This window comes from Lethenteron reissneri, chromosome 43, assembly GCF_015708825.2.
Source record: "Lethenteron reissneri isolate LAM-NWPU_2019-01 chromosome 43, ASM1570882v1, whole genome shotgun sequence".
NCBI classification, from domain to species: domain Eukaryota; kingdom Metazoa; phylum Chordata; class Hyperoartia; order Petromyzontiformes; family Petromyzontidae; genus Lethenteron; species Lethenteron reissneri.
This window is the reverse complement of record NC_083821.1, coordinates 9,783,857-9,801,770: the sequence shown is the minus strand read 5'-3', so window position 1 is coordinate 9,801,770 and position 17,914 is coordinate 9,783,857. Positions and strand designations below refer to the sequence as shown.

At 43.4% G+C, this 17,914-nt stretch overlaps 1 protein-coding gene across 2 annotated transcripts in view; it reads left to right on the top strand.

Annotated features, from left to right (window-relative positions):
- Positions 1-17,914, top strand: part of LOC133353404 (CUB and sushi domain-containing protein 3-like) — a 634,534-nt gene that overhangs the window by 521,997 nt on the left and 94,623 nt on the right. For both annotated transcript variants that reach the window (XM_061569655.1, XM_061569654.1), the window contains exons 43-45: positions 9,868-10,045; positions 12,601-12,746; positions 17,298-17,378. In XM_061569655.1, coding sequence (XP_061425639.1) covers positions 9,868-10,045; positions 12,601-12,746; positions 17,298-17,378 — 405 coding nt within the window. The remainder of the gene's footprint in view (positions 1-9,867; positions 10,046-12,600; positions 12,747-17,297; positions 17,379-17,914) is intronic.

Sequence of the window (17,914 nt, the reverse complement as noted above, 5' to 3'; positions counted from 1 at the left end):
TAAGTGTAGTGGTTAGCGCGCTGCGCTACGAACCTGGCAACCCACATTCGATTTTCGCTCACAGCGGTTACAATTATCTGAACCAATCCTGGGCCTCCCGTATGTCGACTCGATATCAAATGAGTATGTGGTGCGGTGTGTAAAAATTGCCAGTAGGGAAACAAAGGTGGCCAAACATGGTGCCGGTCTTCAAAGGTGCTCCTGAACAGCACTTGCATCAAGAGGCTTTTAAGGCTATAGAGGGGATCTTTGTACTTGCGTGGCATTCATATTTTACGGCATCTCATCTGAAATGCGCGTATTGGTTTTTCTGCCTCTGTTGTAAGTGTTCTTGCTTGACATCCATGCATACAATGCTGCAGAATAACTCTCGCTTGTAGCAGTCGGATTGTGTGTGCGGATGATAAACTCTTGTCTGGCCGTACCCTTTAAGGTTTGCTAATCTTCCAGTTGCAACAACTAGTCGTTTCTTTACTCTGTTGTCTGATCTTCCATCGTCAGTGATGGTTTCCCCGAAGCATTTGAAAGAGTTACTCTAATCGACTGCTCCCCACCTATGTAGATTCCAGTTATGGGGCTGTATCCATTTTTTGCTGTTATCATTAACGTTTTGTTTTCCAATGCCATAGCAATGGCCAAGTTCTTTGCGATCATAACGAATGCTTTGAGCTGTTTTATTTATCGTGCTCGTGTACCACTGCCAGCAGCAGTAGCAGCAGCATCACCAAATAATCTGTTCAATCGTAACATTAGATCTGCTGTTACTGCAATCATATCTGTGCCACGCGTGAACCTAATATCGCAAGTAATACCATTCCCCACAGGGCCTACGAAAACCAAAGGGCCTACCGAAAACATGTTTGACCACGTTTTTTTGTTCGTATAATAAAACATTTAACCAAGATATTTTATTTCATAAATATATTTATATAGTAAGGATAGGCACAGTGTATATACAAAGGGGCAGTCTAATGTCAAGCGGTTTTTTTTTGTTCATAAGGTGAGAGACAATGACACAGGAGATAAACTTTTCGAGATTTTTTCATTGCAAAATTAGCAACATCTTCAAATGGTGTTTTTCGCACAATCCCCTTCTCAATGGAGAGTAGTTCAAGGGAAGACAAGGCGCTGCTTCCTACGTGTGAAGCAAGCGGAGTGAGAGCGGCGATAATAACATCATGCAGCAGCAGCACCAACTGCAGAGAGTTTCACTGAAGGCCTACGAAACAGAAGTGCCTAAGGGCCCTGCCTCCAATAGACACTGTACCTTTCAATAACCTCGGGGCATCCGAAGTAATTTGTTTGAAGTAAAAGTTGAAAACACACAGGTGAAGTTGGGCAGCTTCGCTGCACTCCCAACTGACCAGACCCATTACTAAGTCTGCTTCCCACAAGTTCCCCTGCACCGTACATTGCTGTTGAGTGATTCCGGTGTTCATACTGTGCTTGGGTATACGTTTTAGTTTTACTCTCCTATCATTGCCAATAGACCTTGTCATCAAACACTATTAAGGCTCTCCAGAAGTCATCGTCATGAAGGTGGAATTCTCTGCGGTGGTCTTTATATTATTTGTTTGCGTGCTACGTGCCAGTTGAAAAATCTGTTCTGCACCGCTTTACTCTTCTCTAAAACGCGCTTGTTCTTCAGCTCAGAGTAATTCTCACTGCGGTGTGTCAGTCTCTTGAGCAGAATGCGCAGTCGTACTTTTGCATGGGTCGCTGAAGTTATAGGAATGTGGCATTGCTGCAGAGCTCTCAATGGAGTTGGGATACCTCCCATTGGTCATTTTGAGAGAGATAACACGTTAGTGTCTATTTACATGGCAGGTATACACTCGTGTATGTTTTAATCCATGTGTAGTGACATAAGAAGGGAGGGGCTGCTGGGAGCTCTGGGCAGGCCAGGCGCTTAAGTCTCTTGGCGCCAGGCGCTGGGTTCCCAGGCGGGGTAGACGCTTAAGCCTCTTGGCGCCAGGCGTTGGGTTCCCGGGTGGCCCAGGCGCTTAAGCCGCTTGGCGCCGCCAAAGGGGGGGGGGTTGTGTGTGCTCTATGGGATATCTGGGGGCGCACACGGCCCCACCCCTCGTTGGGGACTGGGCATAAAAGGGGAGCTCCCTGGACGATCAGGGCCAGTCGTAGCTCAAGACCCAAGACACAAGGCCAGCCATCTGAGGACCCTGGGACGCTGTGAGAGCCAATGGTGGGACTCTGGAACTCCCGACTCTACGACCTGGTGAGACCGAGTTCCAGAGCGTAGCCAGAGTAGTGTATCTAGGCTGTGTACCTAGGCTGTGTACCTGGGAGCTGTTACAGAGTATCAGGACTGTTGGACTGTTGGAGTGTTGGATTGTAATAAAGAAGTTACCTCTAGCTGTATAATGCTTAATTGAGCAGAGAGTGACTGACTTTTGAGTAGCGCTTTCCTCTTTGTATGTATATTGAACTTATTTTGCACCGTACATAGCCAGCCGTGCTAATCAGAGGTGCGGGGGAAGGACAAAAAACTGAACACTGGTTAACATGTAAATCTTTCTGTGGCAACTTGCCTTAAGGCAGGGGTCCTCAAACTACGGCCCGCGGGCCACATGCGGCCCGCCGAGGACATTTATCCGGCCCGCCGGGTGTTTTTGCCGCCGCTGCCTGTCTGTTACTTTTTTTCTGCATGAGAAGGACGGTCATTGGTGGAAGAGTGAGAGGGGGCGGAGTTCCCCCAATCAGACTGCATTGATGGGCAGTACAGTCTGTACAGTATGTCTCTGTGCGGGCAAAGTTATTGCTGGTATATTGTTTTTGTAGCGCTGTATATATATTGGTATTTTACTAATATCAATTTTGACTCCCTAGGAAACAATGATGTCAAGAAAGAGAAAAATGCACTCGGAGTGTAGGATATTCAAAGAACAGTGGACTTATGATTACTTTTTCATGCAGTACAAGGAAAGAGCTGTGTGTCTGATATGCCAGAATATAGTGTCTGTGTTCAAAGAATACAATTTACGTCGACACTATGAAACTCAACATAAAGATAAATATGATTGTTTGGTCGGAGAAGTGAGAAAGGATAAAATACATTAACAACTCAGCAAAATACTTTTGTGAAGCAGAAGCAGCTAAATATTTCATCACTGCGAGCAAGTTTTCAAGTTGCTAAGCTAATAGCGTGCACTGGCAGACCATTCGTGGAGGGAGAATTTGTTAAAGAATGCCTTCTTTCTGTTGCCAAAGAGATGTGTCCAGAGAAGGCCGATTTATTTAGTACAGTGAGTCTTTCAGGACCTACAATTACACGGAGGATTGAAGAAATGGGAGACAATTTGCATCAGCATTTGCAAAACTCCACAAAAAAACTTTCCTATTTTTCGTTGGCACTCGACGAAAGCAATGATGTTCGTGATTCTGCACAACTTTTAATTTTTATTCGTGGGACGAATGACTATTTCGAAGTCACAGAAGAGCTTGCTGCACTGCAAAGCATCAAAGGAACAACTACAGGAGAGGATATCTATGAAAAGGTTTGCCAAACTGTGAATGGTTTGGAGCTGAACTGGGCTAAACTAGCCAGTGTGACAACTGATGGTGCTCCTAGCATGGTGGGGTCTAAGAAAGGAGTAATTGCTCGCATTAACCAAGAGATGGACAAACATAACCATTCTCATCCAATAGCCATACACTGCCTCATCCACCAACAAGCGCTGTGTAGTAAATCACTTAAGTGGGACTCTGTTATGAAAATTGTGGTATCTTGTGTTAACTTCATTAGAGCTCATGCACTAAACCACAGACAATTTCAGGAATTTCTGTCTGAGCTAAATGTTGACTATGAAGATGTTCTGTACCACACAGAAGTCCGTTGGCTGAGTCGAGGGAGAGTTTTGAAACGTTTCTATGACTTACTTCCACAGATTACAGCCTTTCTGCTTTCAAAAAACAAAGAAGTACCAGAGCTCAATGATGCAGAATGGAAATGGCACCTTGCCTTTATGACAGATGTAACAGAGCTACTCAACAGTTTCAATGTGCAACTTCAAGAAAAGGGGAAGCTCATCTGTGATATGCAATCACATGTCAAAGCATTTGAAGTAAAATTAGGCCTCCTCATCAAACAAGTGAAGGAGGAAAACTTCTGCCATCTCCCCACAACTCAAAATCTGTTAGCAGAAAAACCATTGGTTGCATTCCCAAACAAAACATGTGTGGATTCATTGGAAAAATTGCAAAAGGAGTTCCAATTTAGATTTAAAGAGCTTCATCTCCATGAACAGGACATACAGCTTTTCCGTAACCCATTTTCTATTGACATTGAAAATGTGGATACAATTTACCAAATGGAACTGGCTGAACTGCAGAATTGTGACTCTCTGAAAGACGCATTCAAGTCAAGCAGCCTTCATAATTTCTATGCATCTCTTCCCTCTGAGACATATCCTCATCTCAGGAACCATGCACTCAAAATGGCAACCATCTTTGGCAGCACTTATGTCTGTGAACATACTTGTACCAGAATGAAACATTTGAAATCTCCAACCAGATCTAGACTAACGGATACACACTTGCATCACTTGTTACGACTAGCAGTGACAAATATGGAACCGGACATTGACCATCTCATTAGCCAAAAGCAGGCCCATAGTTCCCATTGAAATACTGGAAAGTTTGTTGATTTAACTTTACTTGTTCTTCATTTTAAATATTGTATTTGTTCCCGTTTTGTTTCTTCACTTCAAAATAAGATATATGCAGTGTGCATAGGAATTTGTTCATAGTTTTTTTAACTATAGTCCGGCCCTCCAACGGTCTGAGGGACAGTGAACTGGCCCCCTGTTTAAAAAGTTTGAGGACCCCTGCCTTAAGGTGTACATAGCCTGACACAAGCACTGTGGTGGCAGCACCTCCACTTCGCAGCAAATGTTCGCTGGCGTTGTTTCTGTAGGCACAGGCCTCCACTGCGCGACACTTGCTGGCTCGCGAACATCTAACTTGGCTGTGTGCGTAAACGAACGAACGAGCGAGTGAATATATCAACGGGACTTCGGAATTTATTTCGAGCTGCGCCGTCAGTGATTTGCATTTCAAGATCACTTTAAAAACATCTGATCGGGAGGGGTGCTCTCACATGTTCAGACAATTTACATTTTGTAGCGATGGTCTTGCCGTTGCTTTGTTGTAAGTATCATGGGATAGAAGGTCAGAGACTAAATAGTCAATCGTTACATTTGAATAAAATAAATTTTCCTCATTTAGATATATCTTATGCATGCCTCGATCCAAGAGAATAAACACGTTTAAATTATATCCCCCGTGTGCACGCTTTGTCATTATATCTACGTCACGTAGTGATGAAAAGGCAGGTCCAAAAGGACATTATGTTCCAGTCGTTGCAGGAAGGAGAGCTTGTGGCGTTCTCACAGTGCCAAAGGCGCAGTTCCCCTGTTCAGACGAGTGTGCGTGCGGGCATTGCTCATCGCCATCAGTGGCTTCTGATATGCCATAGTCCCATTCGAAATTTCCACTGCTCTATTTCTATGTGCTCTGAATCAGAACCATTGCCCAAAACATCACCTATTATTTGTTTTTTCTTTAAAAGCCACAATTTTATTATTGACGAATCTGTTGTTAATTTCCATGTTGTTGTTTTTGATCCGATTCATCGTTGTACTTACTTTTTTATTATTCCTTTGGAATATTTGCGAGCCGGGTTACTTTTGCAAGTGAGACGATCCTGGTCTCTTGAGTTTTAAACCTGGTTAGTAAACTTGAGTACTTGACCAATGTTAACTTCTCACGGTGTTGTTAACCTTCAAAGGGTCGATGGATTAAGTCGATCTCCAACCAAGATGTGAACTTGTGACCTTATGATTTGTGAGCTGTCGCTATGCCGCAGTGCCACGAGGTTGGATAATGTGTAAATCAAGTATGATTTGTATACTCTTAGGTTTTTTCGGTAAAGTCACGTAGGTAAAAAAAAAACTAAATTAAATCACGACGTTTCGGAGGCAACACAAGTCTCCGTCTTCAGGTGGGACCGTCACAGCCACAGTGAATTTGGCTGTGACGGTCCCACCTGAAGACGGAGACTTTGTGTTGCCTCCAAAACGTCGTGATTTAATTTAGTTATTTTTATTTTATTTTTTACCTACGTGACTTTGCCGGAAAAAACTTAGAATATGAATCATTGCAGTCACGAAAGCTTCAAATCTAGAATATGATTTGTATTTTTAGAACACGTGAAATTATTAAAGCACGATGAATGCAATTGCCATGCAAAGCAAAAGTCATTATATTCCATCCATGCTACTGTTGCTTTCTTTGCATAAAAACGATCCTTATTGAGCTCTGAAAGCTAGAAGTTTTTTTTTAATCCGCTCACAATATACCACATTACGATGACATCTCAACGTGAATAATTTTATGATTTAAAATATATGCGACCTAATGAAATGCGTTTTGCAAGAAAACTCGAGTTATATTTTTCGGTTGTGACTAGATAAAGATTAGAAAAAAATCGCCCAATTATATTCTATTTTTACTATTGGCTTGAGGCCACGAGACAAATGTATTTCCATTCTTAACTCGTAGCTAGCAGTTGCACCAAAATGTCGACGACTTACCCAGGAGGATGTTGTCTCAGAACAGCGTCATCATAAATTACTTCATTCGCCCCCTTTGTGCACACCATTCAATTAGATGTCCTACAAATAGTGGTAATCGTGTGCAAATCGATCAACATGCGAAAGTCTCGGAGCTCGAAGGAGTCAAAAACCAGCCAAAAAGTAATATTATTAGATTTGTGTCCAGTCATTGGTGGCGAGATGGAAACCGTTAGCTACACTTGAGAACCCAGTTTGAACCCACGGTGACTGTTATCCACACTCCATCTCGTGGATGTGATTCAGTTCTCACATGCTGTTTTGGCCCCCCCCCCCCCTCCGCCTCCAGGGCCACCTTGGCCTCCTCAGCTTTCAAATTTGACTTTGAACAAACATCCTGGAACACGGCCTACACTTGTCAATCTAGTTCACGGTGATTTGTGGCCACCCCTATTTAGCGCCACAGGTTGTGCTTTTATGTGCAGTTGTAGTAAGCAGCAGTAGTAGTGCATGCAAACATCTGGAGCGAACCCTCAGATTAAAAATGCTTAATTGCCCAAGGGTGACACCTGGCTCACGAAATCAATTTAGAGTATATGCGTAAAGGGAAAGTAAACAAAAAACAACAGTGAAAAGTGTGATAATCATAATCAAAACACAGAGACCTACAATCAATATTCAACCATCAGAAAACAATTAAGTTGCCTATACTGTTTTAAAATTGATCTTCGATTGATTTATTCGTAAACTATTTATAACGTAAACTGTCGAATCTACTCGCGTGCGCAGGTTAAATCGCGCGACTCGATTTCCTCACGCAAGCCAAACGCTTGTGAACAGCACAAGCCAAACATTCCAATACTCCTTCCTGCAAAGGAGTCTTAAAAATAACCGAAGCTCTCCTGGTTAAACAAATATCATTATTATTATTGATATTTAAATGTCAGGAAGATACACTTTTAAATGAGATATTGTTCAAAGCGCTTGCATTCAAATTGATGAGGGCAATTGTCCATTTGAAACTGGCTGGAAGGGAATCATTTTAACCATATTGTGCTGTGCATGAGGAGCATATGGGTCGATATCAGTATTTATAAACGTATTTACACATAGGATGTAACATAGGAGTGTGGAGGTGATTCATATTTCTCTGCTGGGTAATGGCACGACTGGTCAGTGGTAGGATTCAGCAATAATAAACCCATACATAGTGTTTGTTGATGCTGCCGCTATTGCTGATTTGGCGTTGGCAGCGGTGCACAAGCGCGAGAATAACAACATTCGTCAAGAACACTGCCTTAAAATAAAAATAATATATGAATAGGCAAAGTGTTGGCCATTCGCTCTCCATCATAGTGACATGACTGCCTCAGCCATACAGACTGCCAACTGGCCAATTTAGATTCCGTACGAGGAGTGTTGCAACGCCTTCGTGCGTGAACTCAAAGTATGGTGTACATTGCAATATATGAAAACAATACTTTTATCCCTGAAGTAAAAACCTCGTAATTGGTAAAAAAAACTAAAGTTTTTGCAGTTATTGCAAAATGTCAATGCTTTCCCACCTGATGATGGACGCTTGTGTAGTGCCCGAAACGTCGTGATTTATTTTATTTTATACCTACGTCACTTTACCGAAAGAACCAAAGAGTATAGATTAATTTATTATGGACAATGCACCACAGCTACACCATCACTCCAATTCCATTATTAACATTCAGATCACGAAGACATGTTAAATCTTGAATCTGGCAATCCATTTCAATCAGGTTCTGTGTATGTTGAATGCCACTGGAACAGGCTCAGACTGCGAAAGTCTTGCAAAAACAACAGCCAGGGATGAACACAACATGTGCATTGGCTTTAAGTTTTGGTTTCAGAATATGAATCAACTTTCAAGTTTTTTTTTTATATCGAACTAGGTTATGAACTCACTGCACGAGAGTGCACGGTTTATTGGCATACGGTGGGAATTTGAAATGTAACTCAGCGTCTCAGCAGCAGTGCTGGATCATTGTTCTCTTGCTGTTCCGTAGCCGTTGTGAACTCTCGGCCAGCCAGCCAATTTGCACGGCGATTTCACACATTTAAATTCTGAGGAGTGAAGTTCTATGATGAATAAAATGGAGGTTGTCACAGAGCAAGGGTTTTTTTCGCGTGCTGATTTGGGGGTGATTGAAGTACATCTGTATAACTTAATTTATGGTCTATATCAGAGAGGAGGACCGTTTCCTTGCATGGTGTTGCACAATACAGTCGTGTGTAGGATAGGGTTGCTAAACGACAACCTGTGAACCGGTAACCACTGTTATAATCGGTTACCGGTTATGGAAGCAGCGGACTGGTTATCGATTCCAGTCGAATTTTAATAACAAATGCGCTGATTGGCAGGCGTCGACGTGCAAATGGCACGACGGCCTAAGTCACCAACGTGATAAATTCTCCCTCCGATTATAAGTTAGCAATACTATTTTCAGCGTGAGATATTGCTGTATGCATCCTCTGGCAATGTCAAATATTTGTTTACACTACTGAGGGGAAAACCTCAATGAGCCTCCATACTTCTTGGTTAGAAGATCTCGCATGAAGAATGTTGAATGTGGGAGGGGAGCAGGCTACCCAGGATGCAGGGGAATGACTGCACAGGTGTGTGTTGTGTACTCACAGCAGCTGGATGTCCCACAGATCAATCGACGGTGGATGTATAAGATTGCACTTCTTACCATATTTGCCGTTAAAGTTTTTTTTTTGTACCCGGACTTCCAAGAATATTTGAAAGGAATGTGCCAAACAGCAGAAACTTTTAAGTAAAATATGTATGTGCGTCCACACAGTATGTACGTGTGCATGTAAATAAGGATTGGGCATTTTTGGTCATGTAGACCGCATACCCAGTCTTCACATGCCCAAGCAGGTTTTCATTGTATAGATACTGTAGAGGTGACTTCAAAGGGCATGGTGTAAGCTAGAGAAGATACTTTCAAACGAATGGCTGAGGGGACAATGCCGATGATGAACTCCTAACACATGGGCCTGTCCCTTGACCTTCTGCCAGGAAACTTTCAACGGATCACTTGACCTCAAAGTGCACCTAGCCTGGCACACACGATTGCAGTGACACGCGTGAATTTCAGCTCTTGTTGTGCACAATGACAGCTGTATGTTTGCCTGTGCTGTGTATGACATGGTGTCGTAGCGGTTAGCGCACTTCATTAGAATTCCTACGAACCAGTTTCAATCCCTGGCCTACATTTAATATGTACGCTGTTATGCATTGCAGCTCCTTGCGGGCAGAACATCACGGCGCTGAATGGGACAATTTATTCGCCAGCGTATCCCGATGACTACCCCGACTTCCAAGATTGCTTCTGGCACATCCACGTTCCACCGGGGAATGGAATTTATATAAACTTCACACAGCTGAAAACCGAACCCGTGTATGACTTCATCACCGTCTGGTAAGTAGAGAGAATTAACCCATTCGAAGGCTTTCAGTGCCAAGCCCCTATTCTCTTGGATTGATGTGAATGTATTTAAAACTCAACTTTTTTTTTCATCGTGCTTGATTCGAAAGTCACTTTTTAAACACTGATAATGTTCAAGGAAAAAATTGCTTGTGAGAGTGTAATTTGGTGGATTCTTGCGCGTATGTCTCTCTGTATGTACATATGTGTTTGTGGGTAGTGCGACAGTGAGCGGTAGTGCAATGGTTAGCGCGCTGTGCTACGAACCTGGCCACCCGAGTTCAATTCCCGCTCACGGCCAACACCAGTAACGATTATCTGAATATGTTTTGGACCTCCCCTAGGTTGACTCAGCCTCAAACGGGTACCTGGTACGATGTGTAAACATCGCCACTGGGTAGACAAAGGCAGCTGGGGGTGGTTCTGACCACCCCTCCCCCCTCGTGTGCAATTTGGGATGCGAAGTCAAACGGGCATGGAGCCTTGTGTTCTGTGTGGCCCTTAATAGTGCGACAACATGGGGGAACTTTGTCTCTGTGAATGTGTGTATCATACACTGCACTGCAATCCTGGCGAGCTAGATTTGACTTCTGGCTTCAGGGGCTGGCAGTATCTAATCATGGCTTGCATACCCCTAGCTCGACTCAGCCATAAATTGCAATCATGTGCTTTATCTTCTTGGTTCTTTCGGTAAAGTCACGTGGAATGGAAATAAACGTCGTGAGAATTATTTTATTATGTTTTATTTTATTTTATTATTTCCATTCTACGTGACTTTACCGAAAGAACCAAGAAGATGAATCCCTGCAGTCACGAAAGCTTTAAATCGTGTGCTGAGCAGGGGAGAGCATGATGCTGGCAACACACCATCCCCTCCCACGCAGACCAACCCTTAATAGGTGCTCACTAACAGCACTTGCCCTCACAGTTATATGAGGTGGAACTGAGGGTTTGTGTTTACGTGTGGACTTTGGATCTGGTATAAAAGGCCACTGAAGCCGTGCAACTTCATAATTGTATTTAATCTAAATGCTAACAGCCTGTGCTCAAATTTACTTGTGCAACATTATTTTCATTATAGAATGCAAAGCAGCGTCCATGCCATCTGACCTTGATGCATTTATCAAAGTCATTATAATCGGGATTTTCAATAAAATACCAATTTATATATTTTTCCTGAAATTATACAATTTCAATCAATCGGTCTTCCTTTCAATTATTTTCGTGGCATCCCCCCCTCTCCCCAACAGACTGATTGTACAAACACAAATATGTCGCTCGAAGGTAAAGATTTTGTTATTCAAAATTTAATGAGGATACATATATATCTTATCAGCAGCATATCATTAGCTGATGTTCGCTATGGAGTAGCCATTGACGATATGGTGCCACTTTGCAGGTTCACACTTTTGTTTCATTGAGGCAACGCCTTGAGCCGAGGTTCATGGACGTCTATGGAATGTGTGACGGCCACTTGTTTCGCGTGATGTTCGATCATAGCCTGTGGGCATCATGAGAGATGCTTTAGACAATTCTCTGCATTCTCGCCCAATGTGCTAGCAGTAGGGAGTTGTGTCGTTCTCCCACTACTGTACTTGGTCTGGGCTCACCATAGACGTGATGAGCAGTGTCCTGTACTCATTTGTCGATGGACACTTTTGACTTTTTTTCTATTATGTGGTTTGGTGGCACTGGGATACATTGCCCAATTTGCAACCAGAAGAGCCTTGAGTTGAAACCCTGGTTGTTGGTTAACTGAGACTCATATATCGATTTACAGCTTTCGTGACTACAGTGATTCATATTCTTGGTTCTTTCGGTAAAGTCACGTAGAAGGGAAATAAAAAAAAACATAATAAAATTAAATTATCTGTTTCTTCACCTGAGTACGGCTGCTTGCATTGTGGCCGAAACGTCGTGAGAATTGTATTTTATAATGTTTATTTTTATTATTGTATTATTTCCCTTCTACGTGACTTTACCGAAATAACCAAGAATATGAGACTCATATCGTTAGTTGAGACTCGTATAATCTTCGGGTCTATGATAATTAATAACACTTTGTGGGAAGAACCCAGCTGGGATGCATTGTAATTGTTGTGGGGTGAAATAAGCTGAAATATCTTTTTTCAGAATAAGTACCTGGAAATTCAATCAATTGACCTCACAGAACATGCATGTTAAGGCACTGATCTTGAGATATTGAACCTATTTGCTGGCTAATTATTAAGCAGGTAACGATTCATCCTGCCAAAAAATCTATACAATTGATGTGATTAAGTGTCGTGATTTAATTTAAGAATCAATCATTTTTGTCTTCTTTTTCAAACATCACTTCCATCGTTCTTCATTTGTGCAATTTATTTTTACTCCGCTAGCCTAATCTGTAAAATTAGCATATCATTTACATACAAGTGGAACAAAACGAATATTTCACACGCAATTCAAATCGTGCACCACTAGCGTAACCACCGATTCCGATCGATGAATCACCGAATCATTACACCGTTAACTGATTTATCCCCGGTGGCGGTGCTCGTGTGTTTCAGGGACGGCCCCGATCAGGATTCGCCTAAGTTGGGCCACTTCAGTGGCAATACGGCGCTGGAGTCTGTGTACAGCACGTCCGACCAGGTGCTCATCAAGTTCCACAGCGACTTCTCCACCAGCGGATTCTTTGTTCTCAACTACAACGGTCAGTGTGGCAAGAAGCTGGGACCAATGTGGTGGACTGCGACGAGACGAAATTACTACCAACATTGTTTCGTCCCGTAGAACGAACAAGTGGATGCAAGTGACCTTGAGCGAAAAATCATTGTGGGGGCGAGATGGTGGATAGTTGTTAACTCCCTCGCTTTTTATGCAGGAGGTTGTGGGTTCGATCCCCACCCTGATGCCTGTATGGTTGGAGTTTGCATGATCTCCCTGTGGTCGTGTGGATTTTTCTCCGGGTCCTCCAGTTTTTCCCTCCACATTTAAAAACATGCGTTTATAGTATTTGGCTGCTATACATTTCCATGTGATAAGAAACTTTGTTGAGCTATCATTTGTGGCCAGGTCACGCTTCTGAAAAAATATATATTTTTTGTTTGTTTTTTAATCAACCGGTCAGTCTGTCTCCTCGTTATTTCTGAATCAGAATCTTTATTTAGACTGGTGGAATCCGATGAGCTATGAAGCTCGTTTTCGCAGATGTCTGGTATGGGCGGGTCAGCAAGTTACAACAGCAAACAATGCAAAAACGATAGGAGTACAAAATAGAGAACACGATATGGAGAACGGGCATTGCCCAGAATCGATGATAAATAACAGTGAGTTAGTTTGTGCCTGTACAATGCTGGCCATGTAGTCCTTTAATTTTTATTTGGGTTATCATTTTAGATTGCAGTAGGTGAGTAGGTAAATCTTGATTTGAAGCTTTCGTGACTGCAGGAATCCATACTCTTTGGTTCTTTCGATAAAGTCACATGCTTTCCCACCTGATGACGGACGCTTGTGTTGTGCCCGAAACGTCGTGATTTATATTATTTTATCTTATACCTACGTAACTTTACCGAAAGAACCAAAGAGTATGTGAGTAGGTAAATTGAGATAAATAATGGGCATTCCAGTGTCAGAGAATGTAACCCCGTGCTCCTCTTTGGGAAGTTATAAAGTGTGGAAAGTTTTGCTATCTTAGCTCAGTCATCAATTAGGTCACACGCAGCAAGCCGAGAGCAAATGAAACACAAAAAATACATTGTTACAATTATTTTTCTGTCATCCATTGACAAATGGGACGATACGATCACACAATCACTCAGGGCATCAGAACGTACGGTTGGGGGGCGGGAGGGGTGGCTTAGTCACAATATAATCGTGGAATGGTGAAGGTGCAGCCCTGCAGTTGCTGACCCATCCCGCTGCGGGCCGAAAGACCTGCACAAGAGGAAGCTCTCGAGAGCTCCCCTGGAGAGGGTATTTGGCCTACTCTTCTATGCCTGCGTATTTTTTTTGTTTACTTGTTTTTAGATATGGCAGTAGTTGCACATAATTCCACCACACACGTGACCTACCTATCTACAAACTGTGGTGAACCCGTTTATGCTGCTGCGTATACGGAGGCAGTAGTTAGGGGGGACGGATTTGACAAAGTTGCCAATTGTTTCAACTGCTGTGCCTGGAGATCATACCGTGACCTCTGTATTTCAAGTGCAGCTTGATAATGCTTACACTGCAGGAGCATCCCCACAATAATGCGTAGTCAATCAGTATAAATCAAGAGAATATGCTACCTAGTCATGGTAAATACAGTTAATACATTTAATTTCTTTAGACACGTAATTGGCATTGACCATTCATATGTATGCCACAGCGGGGGGTATTCTCCTGATTGCTGATATGGAATCATGAGTCACCTCGTCGAATACAACTTGATTCCCAGCTGGGTGGTGAAACCCGCAAAATATATGTTTATCATAGGAGGACTGGGCTGCACGCAGAATGGTGTTAGGTAAGGAAGGGCCTGGCAAGCCTGTTTGGCCTAGTGCAGGGATCAGCAACCTGCGGATCCGGAGCCGCATGCGGATCTTTAAGAACTGCTTCGTGACGTTTATTAAGGACCACTGTCTTATTTTCACCACAGTGCATTGTGGCTTGTGAAACAAAAATGTCTCTTCTTGTTATTTTGGTTGTCGACTCCTGGCCTCGTGGAAACACCACCTAAACTTGGGTTGCTAACTCTGAGGTACAAAATACTGAGACATATGAATGAGAATACGGTAAGAATATCTCACAACACCCATTCAAATGTATGCTTTTACAAAGGAATTGGCCAAGTAAGAATTATGATTTGTGCAGGAATCATTCCAGGTGGAATCATGGAAATCAAACGTGATTCCTGGAGGTTTTTCCCATCTGTAATGTGAGCTGATGTGCATTTTATTGCAGTCAACAGAGGACATTTTTTTTAAAGTTATTGTGAAACATCTAGAGTTGTCCACACATAGTGAATGGCAAGATAGGCATACAGAATGTAAAGCCAGGCCTAATACATTTATCAGGACCGTCACACAAAAATGTATTTGTTGCAATCACAACTTAATGGTAATTCCCGGCAGGGCAAGTGAGAACGTGAAATGTTTACAAGGTGAAGAATTGCCAATTTTCGAGTATTCCGTCTCAGGCTTGTCCATACTAATGGATATGGATGTGAGTGGGTGTGGATCACTGAGCCCCAATTCCCCTGCCGAATGCCAGGAATGTGTGAAATAGCACATTAGGTAATGACGCATTTAAATGTGCACTTGATAGTGCTCTGCATAACGTGTTTCACTGTTGCAATTGGTTACGTTTGGGAATCCCTAGTGTGTGCCACAGCGACTGTAGGACACGTATTTGTGTCTAAATGAATAAAATTATTCTTACCTAGGTGACATTGGAATATTGAGAGAATTGGAAGGTCACCAGTAGAAATTTTGGTCAACAGTAAATTTGTCCTGTCCCCATCCATCAGCACCGTGCTTTGTGGTTGTCATTTGGAGGTGAGCAATGCCCCATGCTCGTTTTCAATGTGGAGATGGTCATTTGAGTTTGGGAGACACTTTTACTTGACTTTGACTGCATCGTGCACTTGGATACATAACATGAGTAAGTAGGCAATTGATTAATGATCGTGCAAACTAGAACACATCGTCAAGACTACTATCTAAAGTCATACCAAGTTCTCAACTATTGCTTTACCGAGCCTTGACATAAATGATAGTATATATCCGTGTGTGTGTGTTCACATGCACGTGTGTTCACGTGCAGTGGTGCACTGGTTAGCACAATGCATTACGAACCCGTTAACTCGGGTTAAATTCCCCCTCATGACTAATATTCAGCCTTAAATAATTACCTTGGTGTGCTGTGTACACATCAGCACTTGGAAGACGAAGAAAGGGTGTGTGGCCTTGTCCTGCCGCCACCACTCCTGTGTCGTTGCCGGCCTTAGGTGTTTGTTGACAGCACTTGCCCCAAGAGTCTAAAAGGCTAAATGGGCGATCTTTGTCCTTGGTCTTTGTGTGCTCATGGTGTGTGTGTGTGTTGTGTGTGTGCCCGTGTGTGTTGTGTTTGCGTGTGTGCACGTGTGTGAATGTGTTTTTACGTGTGTGTAAATATTTTATGTGTGTGTGTATATGTGTTGTGTTTGGGGAGCGATAGTGCAGCGGTTAGCGCGCTGCACTATGAACCCGGCGACACGAGTTCGATTCCCACTCACGGCCAACACCAGTGACGATTATCTGAACCGGTCCCGGGCCTCCCCTAGGTCGACTCAGCCTCAAATGAGTACCTGGTGTGGTGTGTAAACATTGCCACTAGGGAGACAAAGGCGGTCGGGCGTGGTGCTGGCCATACACCCCCTCGTTCGTGTACCGTTCCGGCCTTCATAGGTGCTCGCTAACAGCACTTGCCCCTACAGTCTGTTAAGGCTATATGGATCTTTATCTTTGTCTTTGTGTTTGGGGAGTGGTGGCGCAGTGGGAATCACGCAGTGCTACAAAGCCGGCTACCCGTGTTCAATTCACTCATGACCAAAATCAGTGATGAATATCTGAAATTTCCCTGGGCATTCCCTTGGTCGACTCAGCCTCAAATGAGAACCTAGTACTGTGTGTAAACATCAACACCGGGAAGACAAAGACGGCCGGGCATGGCATTGACCACCCAACCCCTTGTGTGCCGTGTCATCCTTCATGCGTACTCGCTAACAAAATTTTCCAAATAGTCTGCTACAAGCTATATGGGGGATCTTTATCTTTAGTGTTTGCGTTGCGGTGTTTTAATGGTTTGCGCACTGCTTCTACGATCCCTTTAACCCCTGTTTGAGACTCATGGCCAAGTACAACATCAGTCGCGAGGGGTATCGGAATATGTTCTTGCCCAAGTTAACTCCACAATTTCCTTGTGTGTTGTATGAACCTCGACTTGGGGGAGACACAGAGAGCTGGGTGTACTGCTAGCCTCACTTTTCCCCCTTTCTGATGCATTGGTTGGTTGTTTTGTTAATTGCCCATGCCCCTCCGATATATATGGCTAAATGGGAGACTTTTAATGTGTGTGTTTATGTTGTTGTGTGTGTGTGTGCCTAAGTCTGCTTATAAATGTGGTCACGTATTATTGCGTGACCTTGGCGGACTAATTTAAAGTTGCAGCTGCTGCCTGGCAATCTGCGTATAACGTGTCATGATTATCCAAGTGACTGTGGCGTTCTCTCCTTGCTTAGCTTATCCACTCAGGGCCTGTCAGACACCCACGGAGGTGCCGAATGCAGAGACGCTAATGGAGAGTGAAAACTTCATGATTGGTAAATGGATTGTTTATCACCGTTGTTTTGTACACGTCTTGGGACGCTTGAACGTGCTGATTCACAATACCCTGGGAGAGGTCACACAGTGGCCTGTATACTGCACTCCGATCCTTCCTGCCTTAGTTTGATACCGGGGCTATGAACAGAATGTGTGTCAAGTGGTGTCTGAGCCTATCGCAGATATTGCCTAGGGCAGGGGTCGGCAACCTACGGCTCCGGAGCCGCATGCGCCTCTTTACGGGCTGCTTCTTGACGATATGTACGTACATAGATGCATTGCGGCTCTTGAAATACTGAATTTTGTACCGAATTGGAAAGAAATGGCTCTTCTTGTTATTTTGGTTGCCGACCCCTGGCCTAGGGTCACCTCAACCCAAATGAATGCCTCGTGCTTTGCGAGCCTACACCGGAGAAAATTGGCTTAATGTTAGGGATGCCTCTTTATGCATTTTAGGTATTCGTGTGCACTTCTGTTCTTGGATCTTTGATGCACACAGTGGGGAGCGTTCGTGCAGCGAAAAGTGCGCTGTGCT